Source organism: Pelodiscus sinensis, chromosome 16 (assembly GCF_049634645.1).
Source record: "Pelodiscus sinensis isolate JC-2024 chromosome 16, ASM4963464v1, whole genome shotgun sequence".
In the NCBI taxonomy this organism is placed as follows: domain Eukaryota; kingdom Metazoa; phylum Chordata; order Testudines; family Trionychidae; genus Pelodiscus; species Pelodiscus sinensis.
In genome coordinates, this window is record NC_134726.1 from 33,840,273 (window position 1) to 33,857,117 (window position 16,845).

Consider the following 16,845-nt stretch of genomic DNA (forward strand, 5'->3'; position numbering starts at 1 on the left):
AGGCAGTGCCTGTGGGTCTCAGGAGTGCTAATCTACGCTCTGGGCACACAGAGAAAGGGCTTCTGCACCACCCAACGAAGCCCCTCTCTGAAGAGCAGCAGGGCTGTAGCACTGGTCGGCAGCGTCGGCAGGACCCTCTGCTCTCTGGTGTCGGAGGCTGGGAGGAGAGGGACGGACTTACACAGCTTGAGCTTTTTGTTCTTCCAACCGCAATGGCAGATTCTGTCCATTCTGCTGTGGAACTCCAGTGGTGAGGCCCACGGCTCTGGCTTGCTCAATGCCTATGGTCACTGGGCCGGACGAATGCTGCGGCTGATCAGTACTTCAGTGCCAAAGAACACACTCAGGCGCCCACGATGAATGGTGGCTACTGCAATGTTTTTCAGCTTAGCTCCTGTCCCCTCCCCTTCCCCCCCGTGTGGGTTTTGGGGACGGGAAGTGGTGGAACTAGTCTACACGGTGTTCCCTGTAAGCTGTACGTGTGTGCAGCCGCTCAGGGGAAAGTCAAAGGCTGCCCCTGCTGGTTAGCAGAGCCCCCACCGCGTGGTTTGTGTTTCTCCTGGTGGTGCACATCTGCCCAGGCCTCCGTGCACGTAAAATGTATTCCACATCTGGACTGAAAAAATCAGCACATGGGTGGAAAAGATGAGAGGGAACAATGCCTACACACCTCAAAGATTTAAAGGCTGATGGTTGTTCCAGCCTCTCCCCGCCCCACGAGGTATGAACATCTCTGCTATACAAGTGGAGGCAAAGTGATTTGCCTGTAACTAGAGAGGGAATCAGTGGAACAGCCAGAACAAAACCCCAGAGTTCCTGGCACCACGTCCTGTGCCTGGGCTGCACTGGAAGGGGCGGGGCCTCAAACAGAAGGGGCGGGGCCAGGATGCTTTGGGCTTTCCCATTCACAGACCATGATTGGTCTGGGGGTGAGGGAGCCTCTTTGCCCCCCCTTCCCACTAAGCACCCATGCCCTTGGCAGTGGGAAGAGACTTCTTGTGCTCACACACCCCAGGCCAATCAGGGCCTGGGGGGGGAGGAGCAATCAAAACCTCCTCCCGCCCTGCCAGGAGCATGTGACACTTCAAAGCGCCCCGTGCTCCTGGCAGGGCAGAAGAAACTTCGTGTGCTTCCTCCAGCCCCTAATTGGCCTGGGGGCGGGGCCTCCGCAGGCTGGATCAACCAGCTTGGCAGGCCGGATCTGGCCCGCAGAGGCTCTTTTGCCCACCCCTGGGCTAGACCATGCCTATCCTATCCGCCTCTCTCTTCTGAGCCCCATTAGTGCACCCAATGCTAATGCCTGCTTCTGGGGAAAGGGTTAACGGGAGGCAGAGCTCTTGTTCGTGCTTGAGTGGAACCAGGATCCCCGAGGCAGGTCTGTCCACATGACACTGACCTCCTCCAGCCACGGGCTGCAAGCGGGAGTTGACCGCTGTGATGGAGACCCCAGCCACACCAGGAATTGCTCTTGAGTGGGGGAGAAGAGCCTCCAAAAATCACTGTGAGGGGAGGGGACGTGAGAGTTTGTGAACAACTTCAAGCTAATTAGGGACCCCCCATCTCTTACCTATTGCCGAGTGCTGGAACAATGCGTCTAGCAGGGGTGCTGAGCGTCACTGAGCCCTGCTGAAACCCTGTGAATGATGGAAACACTTCAAGCCGGGGGAGGGAGGACAGCAGTACCCCTGGGTCCAGCCCCTCTGATCTAAATGGGGAAGTAAATGTTGGCTTAGAGCTGCTGCCTCATGTGTGAGGAATGAGGAAGCCCTGGGCAGTGGTTGTGAATGCGCATCTCTCTCTCTCTCTCTCTCTCTCTCTCACACACACACACAGACACACACACACAAGGCAGTAGTTGTGAATGCTCATCTATCTCTCTCACACACACACACACACGGCAGTGGTTGTGAATACTCATCTCTCTCTCACACACACAGGGCCGTGGTTATGAATGCTCATCACACACACACACACACGGCAGTGGTTGTGAATGCTCATCTCACACACACACAGGGCAGTGGTTGTGAATGTTCATCTCTCACACACACACAGGGCCGTGGTTATGAATGCTCATCTCTCACACACACACACACACACACACACACACACAGAGGGCAGTGGTTGTGAATGTTCATCTCTCACACACACACAGGGCCGTGGTTATGAATGCTCATCACACACACACACACACACACACACACACACACACACACAGGGCAGTGGTTGTGAATGTTCATCACACACACACACACACACACACACACACACACACACTGACTGCAAGGTTACATCCAAAACTAGTCGGACCCTCTGAGCGTAGCAGCGCTGACACAGACGCCCGATGCTCAAAGTGGGGTTGCCCCTGACCTCGAAGCAGTAACGGGACCCGGATGTTCACAAGCCCAGTCTGCAGGATCGTTAAACACTCCGAATTTCAGGCACCATTGTGTGGCTCTGTTCATGTTCTAGGAGGAGAGCCACGGCAGAACCATAGTACGCCCTTGGGGAGGAGACTACACGGGTAAGAGGAGGTTGAGTTTAGATTAATGTTTCAGGGGTCATGCCCCAAATCCTAACACTGGCCCTGTTCACATGCCCCTCGCCCTGACACGACTGCCAGAGCCAAAGCGGGGGAACAGCATCCCAGGCACATCAACGCTGGGCCATTCTTCTTGCTGGTTGCTCACATGGGTACTCAGCCCCGGCATGGATCCAGCTGGCTAGGGCCACACATCTGAGCCAGCGCGCAGGCTGCCATTTTGGATGCTGGTCCTTCCCCTCTGAGGCCATCGCTGCTCTCTGACCCCTGCCACGGTCCATCTTTTGCATCGCATGTTTGCAGAATCCTCCTTCCCCCTTGGGACAGGCTGGGATTCTGCGCAGGTGACCCTGTGAGGCAGCCTTTCCCTTGGAATCTATTTGTGCCAGACGTGAACTCTGGGCTGGTGGGGGGGTGGGGATCATGCCCGCAAGAATCTGGTTTAACAATGCTCCCACACGAGCTCCTGCAAGGCTGTTCCGGGAGGCACATTCACTGCAGGGAAGAAAAGTCGCCTTCTCCATCATTAGCCGATCAAACGCTGCTGCACAAAGATGCTTCCCATGGAGTGGTAACAGCAGGTGAGCCAAAAAAATGAGGATTAGGAGGGTTAGGACGACCGGCCCCCTGTGTCTGGATGGATGGAGGAGGAAGGATTTTGATAGTCTTCTTGGGCCTATGTCAGCACAGGGCTGGCTGCTGATCCAGTGACCCAACACAATGGAGATTGGGGGACGGGGAGTATTTAAAAGTTAATCTGCATCTCTAAGCAGGTGCAGGGGATGGCAGGTAACGAGCTGAGTCTGTCAGTGACATCACAATTGGTGTCCCCAGTGGGTACGATCACCAACACTCAGAAGCCACTGAGATAAACAGAGCTGGGCACAAAGGGACACATGCCAGACAGGGCGTCCTGTCATGGGATGGGCCCAGAATCCTTCCTGCAGCCCCTTGCTTCATGGTGGCCCGGTCACAGGCGTCTTAACGAACACGATCCCCCTTTGGCCCTGTTCTCTGGGGTCGGAGCTGCTGCAATCGCTCCCTGCCAGGGGTCTCTCTCCTCCCCCTGCCGCGCACGGCTTTCTGTCCGTGGTTTCCAGCTGGGAGCTGGGCACCACAGAGCACGCCGAGGCTCCGTGCAGCTGAGGAGCCCGTCACATTAAATGGCCCGGCTGCGCGGCGGCCGTTTGCTGTCCAGGATGGCCCTCCAGTCCTCGACCCACGAGTGGAGCCTCCTTCTGGGCGGCTGCAGCTGCAGGTGCTTATTGTGACAGGCAGTGAAGAGGACGTGCTCCCAGCTGGGGCTCGGCTCGGCTCCTGAAAGACAGAGAGAGCAAAGCAGCTCAAGGAGGGAGTCTCCCAACCCCATCGGGACCCTGCTGACGGCTCTGGGCCAGGCACTGCGTCTGTGGGCTGATGTCCCACATCCCGAGCCTGGGTCCGAACACCCACCCCCTCTAGCCCTGCCCCTCACTGCTGCAGCATCTGCACAACTCGCAGTGGCTAAGCGACTTCACCCTCACAAGCCTCGGGGAGGTAGGGAAGCATGATCCCCAATTCACGGAGAGGGGAGCAGTCACGGGGGAGATTAAGGACTTGTCTACACAGTAAATTGGTCTGCACCATGGGGTGTCAATTCTAGGGCACGCTAGTGCGTCTCACACTACCTGGCCTGGGGGGACCCTGCTGGTGAGCACTAACAATTCCCTCGTGCGCATAACACCGCCCTGTTTGAAACAGGAGGGGACCAGTGTTTCCTAAACCAGGGGCTTGAGCAGCCGCCCAGGAGCGATTCAAATGCCGCCCAGATGATTAGCATTGCACCCACAGCCAGCAGGAGCCAACAGCATGTGTTCCTACTGGTGGTGCACATCCACACACGCCTTGGTGCGCAGAACAAAATGTATCCTACACACAGATGGAAAAAATGTGCGCTGTGGCGCTGTTAGTGCACACCTGTGGGGTTCAGATGAGTCAGTTAGTTAGTGTGCAACACTCCCATGCGCACAAGAATTGACGCCTCACTGGGGCTGACTCATGCCCCATGCGCACGACCCCTAAGTGACTGCCCAAGGTCCCACAGCGAGTCTGTAGCTGAGCCAATCACTGAACCCAGATCTCCTGTGTCTCGGCCCTCTATCTCGCTCATTGCCTGTCGACACTTGGAGGTCAGCTCTGAACTGGGATTTCCCTCCTAGACCCTCCCTCCGCCTCGGGCTGACCCAGAACTCCAGAGCCAGAATTCCGGGCTCTGAGAAAATGTCGAGCCAATCTCTGGCAGGCATCAGCAATGCTGGGAGTTTTGGGGGAACTTGCTCAATAATAACGGCCTGAAAAAACATGGCAGGCAACGGAGCCGGCAGCGCAGCGGGCGCGCATCCGGCATCCGCCAAGATCCATAAATAAATAAACAAACAAAATGCACAGGCCGGGGAACAAGACAAGTCTGCCTGCCCCAGGAGTATCGCCCGGTCATACGGCGTCTAAACCCCCTTACCTGTTATATCGGGTCTATCGTCTATCAGCAGATCGCCAGAGATCACAGTTTTATCTCGCGTTAGGACAATATGCTCCAGAAATTCTTGGCCCAAATGCTTCTCCACCCAGGCGTACTGGAAAGCAAGGGGGTGGCGCAGTCAGTGTGAGGGGTGGGGCAGGCTGGCTTGGCCAGCAGCGTGTCCCCAGCTCAGCTGAACTGCAGGGCGCTGGGCAATCGATACTGGTTTGTTCCCGAAAGACAACAGCAAGGAATGACAGGAGGCTCTGGGTGCATGGGGGCGGGGGAACATCCTGCCAAGTCCATTAGTTTTAGGACAAACCGCAGTGAAACTGCAGCGTGGAGAAGCCACCCTGTGTTTGGCATGCATATAAGAAACAATAGGGACTTGCCACACTAATTGTGGGGCCTCTTGGGGAGTTGAACTAGGCAAGTGGAGGGTTTTTCGCTGGGTACTACTTGGTGGACCACAGAGGTGCGTGCCAGCGTGGAAGAGAGAGAAAGAAGGCCGCAGACCCAGCCACAAAGACACTGGCTGCATAGCCCTGTGAAAAAGCAAAGAGGGAGCTTTTGAGCTAAGTTGCTGGCTAGAAAGGGGGTTGGAGCTGAGAGCAAAGAATCTGCCTCTTGCTCTTTGATTCCTACTGTGTCGCAGGAAACAGGACTTTGTACATTCTTGTAGACAAACAGTATTGCATCCAAGACACCTGACTCCCTCATCTCCTCCTTCTCCTAGAAACAACCCGCAGGGTTCCTAACACTGGTTAACCGCTGGGGCCAAAAGGGGTAACAGTATGAAAGGCCCAGAAAGGACACCGATGTCCTTCCGACTTGCTTCCAACATGGTCCCTGGTGTGGCTCTCCTGGTTGTTCAGCTCGCTCTCCACTGGCAAATGTCTCAAGTGTCTCATGCTTTAATAACAGGGCGTTTCTGGGATTGTGATGAAATGTAAAAACCAAGGTCCCCAGCACTTCCAATTGCAGCGTCTGCCTGCCAGAGTACCTTCCGCCCAAGGAGTTCAGCATAGGGATGTTAAATTTAGTTTAATCGACTAATCGACTAGTCCAGGGGTGGGCAATAATTTCTGGCCGGGGGCCGCTTCAAAATTGTTTGAAGTGGCCCTGGGCCAGAAACGGCGGGGCCTAATCCGGAAGGGGCGGGGCCAGAATGCTTCTGGGCTTCTCCACCCCTAGATCATAATTGGCCTGGGGGCGGGGGAGCTGTGCAAAGCTTCCCTCGCCCTGCTCCCACCCTGCACGAGTGTACGGCACTTTGAAGTGCTGTGCGCCCCTCTCAGGGCAGGGGGGAGGAGGGAGGAAACTTTGCACGCTCCTCCTGCCCCCAGGCCAATCAGGGCTTGGGGGCGGGGGAGCGTGTGACATCTCCTCCCGCCCTGCGAGCAGCGCACGGCGCTTCAAAGCGCTGTGTGCTCCTGGCAGGGCGGGAGGAAGCTTCACGCACTCCCCCGCCCCCAGGCCCTAAATGGATTTTCCATCGACTAGTCGATTAGTCATAGGCAGGGGAGCTGCAGCGGAGTTAGCTCCTGGTCCCAGCAGTTAACCCCGCTGCAGCTCTGCCTTTTAAATAGATGAAGAGCCGGCAGGCTCTTAATACATTTTAAAAGCAGAGTTGCAGCATCTGGGACTGGGCACAAGCTGGGAATTCTCAGCTTGAGGTCGATCCCAGCTACTCCCCTGCCCTCTGCCGAGATTGTGCTGGGGGGAAGTGGCTTTTAAGCTGGCTGCCCCCAGCACTGGCTCTTGCTCGCTCCCCTTGCCGCCTCTGCTAGAGGCAGGGGAAGCGACTAGTTGAGGAAGTAGTTGACTATCCGATAAGCTTTTGGGATAGTCGACTAGTCACTTACATCCCAAGTTCAGCACGCTGTATAGACGGTAATTAGTTAAAGAAACCAATACCCACTGTGAAGCAGGCAAGAATCCAACCCCATTTTGCAGATGGGCACACTGAGGCCAGCTGACTACCTTAATGAAGCACAGCAAATCAAGGGCAGAGCCAGGACTAGAACCCAAGAGTCCTAGTTCGCCAGGGCTTGGCATTTGCCACAAGGCTATCCCTGTTCACACAGAGACTAGTGAAGAAACCAAAGAACTTTTTACACAGTTAAGTATTAACCTTGCCAACCTGTCCTTGGGTAACTGCTTTCTATCCATCTAAATTCCCCCCCGCCATTTGAATTGGAGAGTATATACTTCTCTTCCTGTCCCAAATTTATGTAACATCACTGTGCTGTCAGCTGCCACGTTCCATCTCAGAGGTGGCTGCACCCTGGAGGCGAATGAAGCGGTTCCAGTACGTACAGCTGTTAGAGTGCTTTGGGATCATCTGGGAAACACAAGACACAGGCGCTGACCTTGCAGTGTGATCCAAGAGCTCTCCAGTGACTGGGGATGGGGCTGGAGAAACACGCTGGCTACTTGTGCTTCGGGGCCCGGTCTGCCTGTTACCCAGAGCTAACCTACCCACCCCCTAGCACATGCCCACTCCATTTCACAGAGCTCGCTCGCTGGTTACCTTCTCATAACAGCAGTACCGGTACTTCTTGATCGGGCTTGTGCAGATGAAGACGTCAGTGCTGCCGGGAAGAGAGAGAGTGCGAGAATGAGGAAACACGTCAATTGAATCCCATGTCCAGATCCAAGAGCACCCTAGAATTCCTCTGTGGAAACTACAGCTCCTACTCCAGGAGCAGGCAAAACCTGCGCTCAGACAGGTCCCTGGGAGGCTTAGATATTAGAACTGGAAACCGCCCTCTGCACCATGTCTGTACCCACAGCAAACCCAGGCAGACCGTCTCGCCCAGCGCTTTCACCAGTCTGTTTGTTAAAGCAGCGGTGGGCGCCCTGCGGCAAACTGCCCAGCGGGGTTCTACGTGTGGCTCACGAGACGTTAACCGTTGCCCACGCGCAGGGTTGCCAGAGTCTGCTGTTCCGTGTCGTTTTTTCCCTACCGGAATTACTCAAGTGCCACGCACGTAAAGCCAGGGCACGTGAAGCGAGGTGCGTGCGGAGGGCGCACAACACAGACTGAGAGAGCCGGGCGCTCCCTCCGCAGCCGTCACAGCGCTGCTGCGGTTCAATCGACACCTCACTCCCCGCACATGCTAGGGACGCCAGCGCAGCGAGCACAGCTCCCCTATCCCGGGAGAGCGTCTCGGCTAGGACAAGCTTGCAGCCCGTGGAGATGAAGGAGGGCCCCTCGTGCAGCCCACACACTGGCCTAGCTGGCCCGTCGCTGTTTTAGAGCATGTGCGTGTGCATGCATGCGTATTTGTTGCACACAAAAAGTTCTCTCTCAAGAACTTGGCCAAAGCTTGGCAATCTTCACCTCAAAGGAATCCCAGACCCGGAAGAGCAGCGGGGGCTGTAAATCAGGCTTAACGACTGCTTGTGATATTACATGCTGGCTTTGCCACTAGGATCACGTTAATTTTCACCCGTCAGGATTTGAACCCCCAGCTCTCAAGCTGCAAAAAACTAGAGCACAAACTCCCTGCTGCACCCAGACCCTTGCACCATCGGGAACATGTACTTACTTCTCCAATTCAGCCATTTGCTTCACGGCTTCCACAGCCCCTGGGATCGGATCCAGCTCAAGGAAGAAGTTCTCTGACTCCCATATGCTGATTGCTTTCTCCTGCAAGGGCAAACAAGCCAGTTACTGTCCAGCAGGGGTGGGGAACCTAAGGCCCGGGGGCCGGATGTAGCCCCTAGCTTGCCTGTATTCAGCCCCCAGCTTGCCTGGATCCCCAGCTTGCCCTTAGGGGAACCCATGCCGGTGAGGGGTGGGGTTTTTTGTTTCTCACTTGTATGCAGTCCCCGACTGATTTTTCTGTGGGTCAGTGGCCCTCGATCCAAAAAAGGTTCCCCATCCCTGCTCTTACGGTACAGCCCTCTACTTTCTCCCTGTCCTGGGTCATCCTCTGCATTTTTTTCCAATGAAAACCCTTCACCAGGAAAGAAGATGGTAGATGTGAGGCTGGCTAGGTCAGATTGTAGGCATGCCAAGATCTCTGCCAATTATGCTGACCAATATGGTCTTGGTGTACTCCCCCCGTCTATCTGCCTGTGCCCATCAGTGGGTTCATATTTAGGCTATAAGCTCTTAACACAGTAAACTCAAAGAGAGACCTTTTGGTTCTGTTTTTGTACAGCACCTAGCCCAATAAAGTCCTGCTCCATGACTCAGGCTCCGAGGAGCTACCGTAGTGCTAACAGAGAGGGTCCTGAATGAAAACTGGAATTCTCCCAAACCCTGGATCCGCATCTCACAACCGGGATCCATCCGAGACAGACTAGCTGCCCTCTCTGCTGTAAAACAGAGTTTTTCAGCAAGGGGAGCTAAAGGGACCTTTTGTTTCCATTGAAGGCAGTAACCAACATGCCCCAATGGGGACAAGGTGCTGTGGAAAAAATGCTGCTCCTCTAACCACAAGGATCCCTCTACAACACCAGTCAAGTGAGTGCGTGAGCAAATTCAGCCTGAGCCAGAGTTCCTTAGGGCTACAGCTGAAGCACTTTGTTAGAACATGGCCTGGGGAAAATACCGGGTCCAAAGGAAGGTCTGAGGTATCTAGACAGTGCAGAGCAGAAGCCTGGGGCAAGGGAGACGGAGAGCTGCCTGTAGGTGGATCTAGAGATCTGTGTACCTGTAAGTCCTGCCTGGAATGGCTAATGACGGGTGGATTGTTCAGGAAAGCCATCTTTTGTGGTCTCCTGTTCAAAAGCAAATAGGTGGAGGCAGAGGAGAATGGTGCCTGCAGGGGACGGGATGCAGGGAACCCCCCCCCCCCCCCGAGGGGCTAGGAGGGGGCATGTGAGGACACGCCATTTAGCTATTATAATTTTGGCAGGGGCTACCACGAGTCACCGATGGGTGGGGGGAGCGTGTTTCTGCACATGCAGCTTGTCTTTGCCATGGGGTCGCTTCTTCCCGATGTTCCCGCCGCCAGCTCCCTGGGGTTTCGTAAACTATTCCCAGGAGGGGATTTGTACCACACTGACTGGGGGGAAAAAATAATAATCACAGAATCACATCTGTTCCAGAGCTGCTGATCCAGGCAAGGCGCTAGAACCACGCAAGCCAGGCCTACATGAATGCAAAATTCCATTTGCCCTGCTTAAAAGTAACCCGGCGATGGCTTGTGCATGGAGGTCCCCGCTGAGATCCTTGAGCTGAGAGAGGCTGGCAGTGTTGCAACGGCAGCAGGCTCAGCCACAGGAAGCAGTTGTGTCACTGTGTTGCAACCCCACTAGACCAATCCGGAAAGAAACCTGCTAGATTCGGAAGGGAGCTGTGCCCTGAAGGTCTTGCGATGACGCAAAGGGATCTTGGAACAGAGGATCAATGGTAACTTTAAGCCACTTTTGTGCACTGGAGTATTTGGGGGTTGTCCAGAGGCTATGTGGTCCTCTGTGTAAGCTAGTCTCACACTCTACTTGCCATGATCTCTGGGCCCTGGGAAAGGGGCCACACTGGCCAGCCACACCCCAAGTTTCAGTCTCACCAATGACCATGAATCTATAATCACAGAATTGTTTGGTGGATCCTTCATTGGAGAGGTGAAATGGGACCTCCTGGAGGCCTCACTTATAAGCAATTTGCCTTAGCAGGAAAGGAGTAAGAGAAGGCTGAATTGTGCTGAAGGGCTTGATTGCGGTTTTGTTATGAACCCCAAGCACGGGGCAGCAGGCTGGTCTACTTCCCCTGGTGCAGATCAGAAGACGGGGTGTAAATCTGAAAGTCAGGTTTTGCCTGCCAGATTCCCCTTTGCCCTCAGGGAGAAGTACCCTGCGTAAGGCCTGTAGCTAGCTACACTAGCCTGTGCACTGGGTGGTGGCAGAACCAAGAGTTTGGCCTATCACCACCCTGTTTGCTCCCACCTTTGCATGGGGATGTAATGATCTAGCTTCCAGGACTGCTACCCGTGATCTAAGTAGGGTTGCCAGATGGTTGAACAAAACATACTCAACACCGTCCCCTCCCCACTCCCAAAAAAACACCGGGATAAAATTCTGTGGAGCAAAAAAAGAAAAGGGGGGGGGGGAGGAGACCAAAGTTGCTGAGCAAAAAAAAGGGGGGGGGGGAGAGACCAAATTTATTGAGCAAAAACCCCCAACCCCGCCAGACACAGCAGGGGAAAATTGTGCCGGGCTTCTGCCTGAGGGAAACAGGAAATTTTCTGGGTTTTTTTACCGGACGAGGGACCCAAATAACGGACAGTCTGGGCAAAAACCGGGCACCTAGAAACCCTAGATCTAGGTCTCTGGTGGACAGGAGTACAGAGGAGCCTTATGTTTCCTATAATCCCTTGCGCAGCTGGGCCATTATCTGGCCCTAAGCATTTCTTGCTCGGTGCTGGAGAGCACAAAAGCACAGTTCATCCACCTGTTAGATAGTCACGTAGAATATGGGAAAGCAGAATACACCCACTTAAAAGGGTAGGAGGGAGCAAACCAGAAATCCCATCACACTACTGCCCCAGGGGGGCTGATAGGCACCAGAAGACTCAAATAGCACCAGTGCTTTGGAAACAATTCTTCTTACACCCCTTTGCGCAGGTTAAAAAAACTGAAAGTGGAGGTAACTCCTAGGGCTGCAATGGAGTTACACTGAACTCCACATGAAAAGAGCAGGTTACAGGTTAAAGTAACAGGTTATTAAGGTTAAATAATGTACAGCACGACTCAAATTGCAATGCAGTCTATCCGTGGGGGGACAGCATTCTACCACTGGCATCTGAAAAAAAACGACCCCCATTCGGCAAAGCATTTACACATGCGCTTAGCATTCTGCACGTGCTTACGTGCTTTGCTGTATTGGGGATGCTCCCTAAGCGTACGTCTAGACCGCAATATTATTTCAAAGTAACGTAACTTAGTCCACATCTACACAGCCAGCAGTTATTTCGAAATAATATTTAAATACTGTCAAGCTGGAGGACTTCTTACTCCGACTCCTATAACCCTCATTGCACGAGGAGTACGGGAAGTCAGAGGAAGAGGGCTCTATTTCGAAATACGTGCTGTGTAGACGCTCCCAATTTCTAAATAAGCTATGCAATGGACGTCGCCCAATCTGCGTAGCTTATTTCAAGTTAAGCCCTGCTGTGTAGATGCACCCTAAGTCAGCAGGGGGTTTGCCACCACCTGCAACGGGAGCAGATTTGAGCCTAAAATCCCTGTTAGCTCATCTCATGCTAGATCTGGATTGCTCCTGTGCTCAATGCTCTGAGCAGTCTAGGTTTAAAAATCCAAGGGGGGAGATTCTACCATGACCCTGGGGAGATTTTTTTCCTGGTTCCTGAATAGAGCTCACTGCTAAGATTTTCCTGATGTTCACCCATTTCCCTTTTCTTGTTTGATCTTATGTATCCCCAAGAACTGTATAGAAGAATCCAGCCCTCCAGGAATTAAAACATTCTTCCAGCCTCTGTGCATTTAGCTATCAGGCTATGTGCATTTAGCTCCTTTACTCTCCCTTCAGCAGTCTGAGCACTTTGGCTGCTCTTCTCTGAGCGCACTCTAATTTGCCAATAGCACTCTGTTGATATAGTCCCAAGTGGAGCACAACATCCCAAATGCTGTCTCCCAAATACTATATAGAAACAGCCTGACTTCTTTTCTCCAGTATTAACTGGATACCCTCTGGGACAGTGGTGGCAACCGGTGGCCCTGGGCTATGTGTCACCTAGTGGGGTTCTATGTGTGGCCCGCAAGACATTTTGGTTACCTTTGCCCACGGGCAGGGTTGCCAGATTCTGCTGGTTTCTGTCCAGTTTTTTTCCTACCGGTATTATGAAAGTGACTCGCAATGTAAGGACACGCAAAGGGAGGTACATGCTGATTGCACACAGCATTGGCCGAGAGAACCGTGCGCACCCTCTGCAGCCAGTCACAACACTGCTACGGTTTGATTGACACACCCTGCAAATTCTAGGTATGCAGAGTTAGCAAAACTACCTTATTCCAGGTGACCGTCTTGGTTATGACAATCTTGCCACCCACCGGAAAGCTACTCGTGTGGCTCACTCACTAGCCTAGGTTGGTCTGGAACCAAGGGGGAAATCATGGCCCCATTTAAGCATTACCAATTACATCCAGGCTTTCAGCCCAAGACTTTGGGGGTGATGAGTGTTAATGTGATGGATACAATGAGATAACACTACAAGCACTCCTACATCCCAGGTTCTAGAGAACACACAGCAGTATCCAACCACTGCTAAGATCTCAGGAGAAATCATGATATGATAAAAACAGCAACACTACATCAGACCAAAGCCCGATCTAGTCCAGTATCCTCACTCTGGCTGTGCCTGATGCTTCAGAAGAAATTAACAGAGCTGGACACTTGGAAGGTGGGGTTGTATCCTTGATCATCTTGTCCATTAGCCATTGAAGGACCAATCCTCCATGAATTTATTTAATACTTTTTTCAACCGCATTCTGTTTTGGGCCTTCACAACATCCCATGGCAATAAATAAGTTCCACAGGCTGACAACAGTGCATTGTGGGATGAAGCACTTTCCTGTGTTCATTTTAAATCTGCTGCTTTGTAATTTCATCAGGTGACACTTAGCTCTTGTGTTATGTGAAGGGGAGGCGGGGTAAATAATTCCCGTGTCACTTTCTCCATAACATTCATGATTTTCTAGACACCTCTCATATCAGTCCTGAGTTGTCTCTTGGCTAAACTCCCCGCCAATCTCTCATACAAAAGCTGTATATGTTGCTCATCATTTGTGTTGCTCTCTTCTGCACCTTTCCCAAGTCCAACAGATCTTTTTGGAGATCTGTTTCATACAGTTAGCACCAGCCTTGTCATAACACAGCGGCTTCCCTGTATTCACCCACCAATTCCAGACGGCCTTCCAATTACATAGCAGCCACTCTGCTCTGTCTGCTTTTAAGTTAATGAAGGTTTCACCTGAATAGGGATAATTTGGGGTCTACAGTTGTTCTCCACACTGCTCCCACTTCTGCTATTAGTGATAGAAAGCCTTTTCTTTGTTCCCTCCCTCCTCCTCCTCCCCCCCCCCCCCCATGCAAATGCAATTTGTGGATTAGACTGTCAACTCCCCTGGGAGATTTTAAACTCGGTGGGGCAGAGACCTAGTTTCTGCAGAACCCAATGCACTGATGCTGGCTAAAAAAATTATAAACAGGGAGTCCCGGCTTTAGGTTTTAACTGGTAAAACAAGCCAATATCATTTTTCAGAATGTTTTATTGTTGTTGGTTTATATAGGCACTGAATGGAACGGATATCAGCTGCTTTGAGAGGTCAGTTGCTTTGGTGTGCCGTCCACGCCTCTGCTGCATTATGTTTGGTGTGTTGTTACGGAAGACCTAAACAATGCACCTAGAGATGAAGGCAGCTATTCATTCAATGTTACAGCATTTAGCTTCCCCTGCATCCAGCCATGCAGAATGCAATCAATTTGGAAATTAGAACTAGAGAGGAAAATCTTGCCTACACCACTTTGGAATGTTTAAAGAAATTGTTTGAAGTGATCAAAACCTAACGACAGCCTGCAGCAAGAATTTCCATTTAAAGCCACTTCATTGCAGAAGGAAGGGGGAGGGGAAATCAACATTGAAAACCCAAAACACAAGTTACTAATTATTATTATTATGGTATCATGTAGGAGCCCCTATGAGCTATCAGGGACCCGTTATGTTAAATCAGGGGTGTCCAAACTTTTTTCAAAGAGGGCCAGATTTTATGAAGTGAACATGCGTGAGGGCCGACCATTTTGCCTGACATTCTTTGAACCATTAAAATTAAACACAAATTAACTATTTTATGCAAAGTTTATTGCAAACGGCATACTTTTCATTTCATCACATGGATGACAAATCTAAACAGATGTTAAACCACTCTGCCTTTTATATCTGAAGGCCAGATGAAAAAAAAATCCAGGAAGCTGAAATATACGTCAGGAACATTGTAAAGTACATTACATATTATTGGTAATAAAGGTTGTCTGTCAACTTTTAAGTTCAAAAAATATGAACAGGAACATAACACCAAGTATACATGTTGTGTCCAAATATATTTATAACTAATTTAGACCAACTGACATTGAGATTTTACAATGTAGTCATCTCAATACATATGGATTCGTTGGGGGCCATAAAAGATAGATATTGCCAAATTACCTGTGGGGCCGTATTAAACGGGAACACGGGCCGCAATTGGCCCGCGGGCCGGACTTTGGACATGCCTGTGTTAAATGATGCACAGGCAAATAAAGACAGCAACCCCTGCACACTAGAGTCTACAGTCTGTGTGTCAGCAAATAATGAAAGAAGAATATTAGGGGGGGGGAATTAATTGACTCACACTCAGCTCGGATCTCAGCTGGCCATACTGCTCCGACACCCAGAAACCCCTGCGATCCTCCAGGGCAATGTACGGCTTCTCTGGGTACCTGGCCCTGAACTTCTTTAAGAATCCTCCTTCAAAGTCCGCCAGCACCCCATCCATGTCCACCAAGACGCGCAGATGCCTGCAGCGGGCACTGCAGGACCTGGCTCCCGAGCCGGGAGCCCGGCCCAGCCGGAGGGCTGCGAAGGGGCCGCATTGCCTGCTGTGCAGGTGCAACAAGCTGCCCAGTAAAATCATGGCTGAGCCGGGGGAGAAGGGATCCAGGGGATCTCAGCAGGGGGCCGGGGTTCCAGGCCCAGGCAAGCCGCAAGGCTGCATCTTCCCCCGGGGCAGAGTCCGTCCCGCCCGCTCCGTGCCTCTGCAGCCCACAAGCCGGCAGCAGCTGACAGCTAAGAGGAGGGGCCGGGCCGCCCCGGCCTCCGCAGAGCGGCGCCCGCCTGGCCCGCGGCGCGGGGAACAGCTGGAGCCGGGCGCATCTGGCCAGCTGCGCGGGGAACCGCTGGAGCCTGGGAGCGGGCCCGGCGCCTGCAGCCCAACCCGGCAGTGCTCGCCCCAGTTCCTCTTCTCCTCGGCTGGCGGCCGCAGGCACCGCCCTAAAGCGGCACCGGGCCAGGGGGGAGCCGGGACTCGGCAAGCGAGGAGCCTGCGGCTTTAAGCGGCTCCTGGCGCACCCCCCTCCCGCGCAGCGAGCTCTGCCCCCGCATCAGCGCAGAGCCCGACCTGCCTGCCCCTCTGGGCACGGCCCGCCCTGGGCGCAGCAGTGGGGAGCCTGCCCCTGCCTCGCCTCCAGGTCCCTGTTCCAGCGCCCCCCTGCCCGGCTGCCTTGTTCTCCGGCTTGCCTCCTGCTCCCTCTGCTCACCCCTTCCTGTCTCCCCCTTAGTGCTGCTCTCCCCCCACCACACACACACACGTGTGGCTTGGGCACATGCCCGAACACACACACACACACACACACACACACACGTGTGGCTTGGGCACATGCCCGAACACACACACACACACACACACGTGTGGCTTGGGCACATGCCCGAACACACACACACACACACGTGTGGCTTGGGCACATGCCCAAACACACACACACACACACACACACACACACACACACGTGTGGCTTGGGCACATGCCCGAACACACACACACACACACACACGTGTGGCTTGGGCACATGCCCGAGTTGTGTGTTCAGTGGCCTAGGCAGGGATTTTTGTCAATAGAGCCTTAAAGGTCTTGTAGCTGTCCAGTGACCCCTGAGGCTGGCAACTGATCAGGCCCGAAAAGAAACAGGGCTGGCCCTCAGACATAGAGGTGCAAATGGTGCTTATCAGCCTCTTGTAACTTGAACAATCTAAAGTACTCCTTCTCCCCAGCCTTCCTTTATTTATTCTTGGATCTGGACAGT

General features: G+C 53.1%; 1 protein-coding gene across 2 annotated transcripts; it reads right to left on the bottom strand.

Annotated features, from left to right (window-relative positions):
* Positions 1 to 2,444: 2,444 nt before the first annotated feature.
* NT5M (5',3'-nucleotidase, mitochondrial) lies at positions 2,445 to 16,231 on the bottom strand. 2 transcript variants are annotated; one of them, XM_006126593.4, is made up of 5 exons: positions 15,399 to 16,221; positions 8,591 to 8,691; positions 7,570 to 7,630; positions 5,037 to 5,151; positions 3,549 to 3,856 (listed from the first exon to the last, which is right to left on the bottom strand). In XM_006126593.4, the coding sequence occupies exons 1-5, from the start codon at positions 15,678 to 15,680 to the stop codon at positions 3,699 to 3,701; spliced, it is 717 nt and encodes a 238-aa protein (XP_006126655.2). In that variant the 5' UTR covers positions 15,681 to 16,221; the 3' UTR covers positions 3,549 to 3,698. The 2 variants fall into 2 exon arrangements, with proteins under 2 accessions (XP_075755872.1, XP_006126655.2); XM_075899757.1 differs by lacking the exon at positions 5,037 to 5,151 and having other exon boundaries at positions 2,445 to 3,856; positions 15,399 to 16,231.
* Positions 16,232 to 16,845: the final 614 nt, after the last annotated feature.

Excerpts from the sequence above, each read along its gene's own strand:
- NT5M (XM_075899757.1), bottom strand. The coding sequence starts at position 15,680 with ATGATTTTACTGGGCAGCTTGTTGCACCTGCACAGCAGGCAATGCGGC. Across the intron at positions 7,631-8,590 it reads CAAATGGCTGAATTGGAGAA|CACTGACGTCTTCATCTGCA; the intron begins GTAAGTACATGT and ends TCTTCCCGGCAG. Across the intron at positions 3,857-7,569 it reads GGTACTGCTGTTATGAGAAG|GAGCCGAGCCGAGCCCCAGC; the intron begins GTAACCAGCGAG and ends TCTGTCTTTCAG.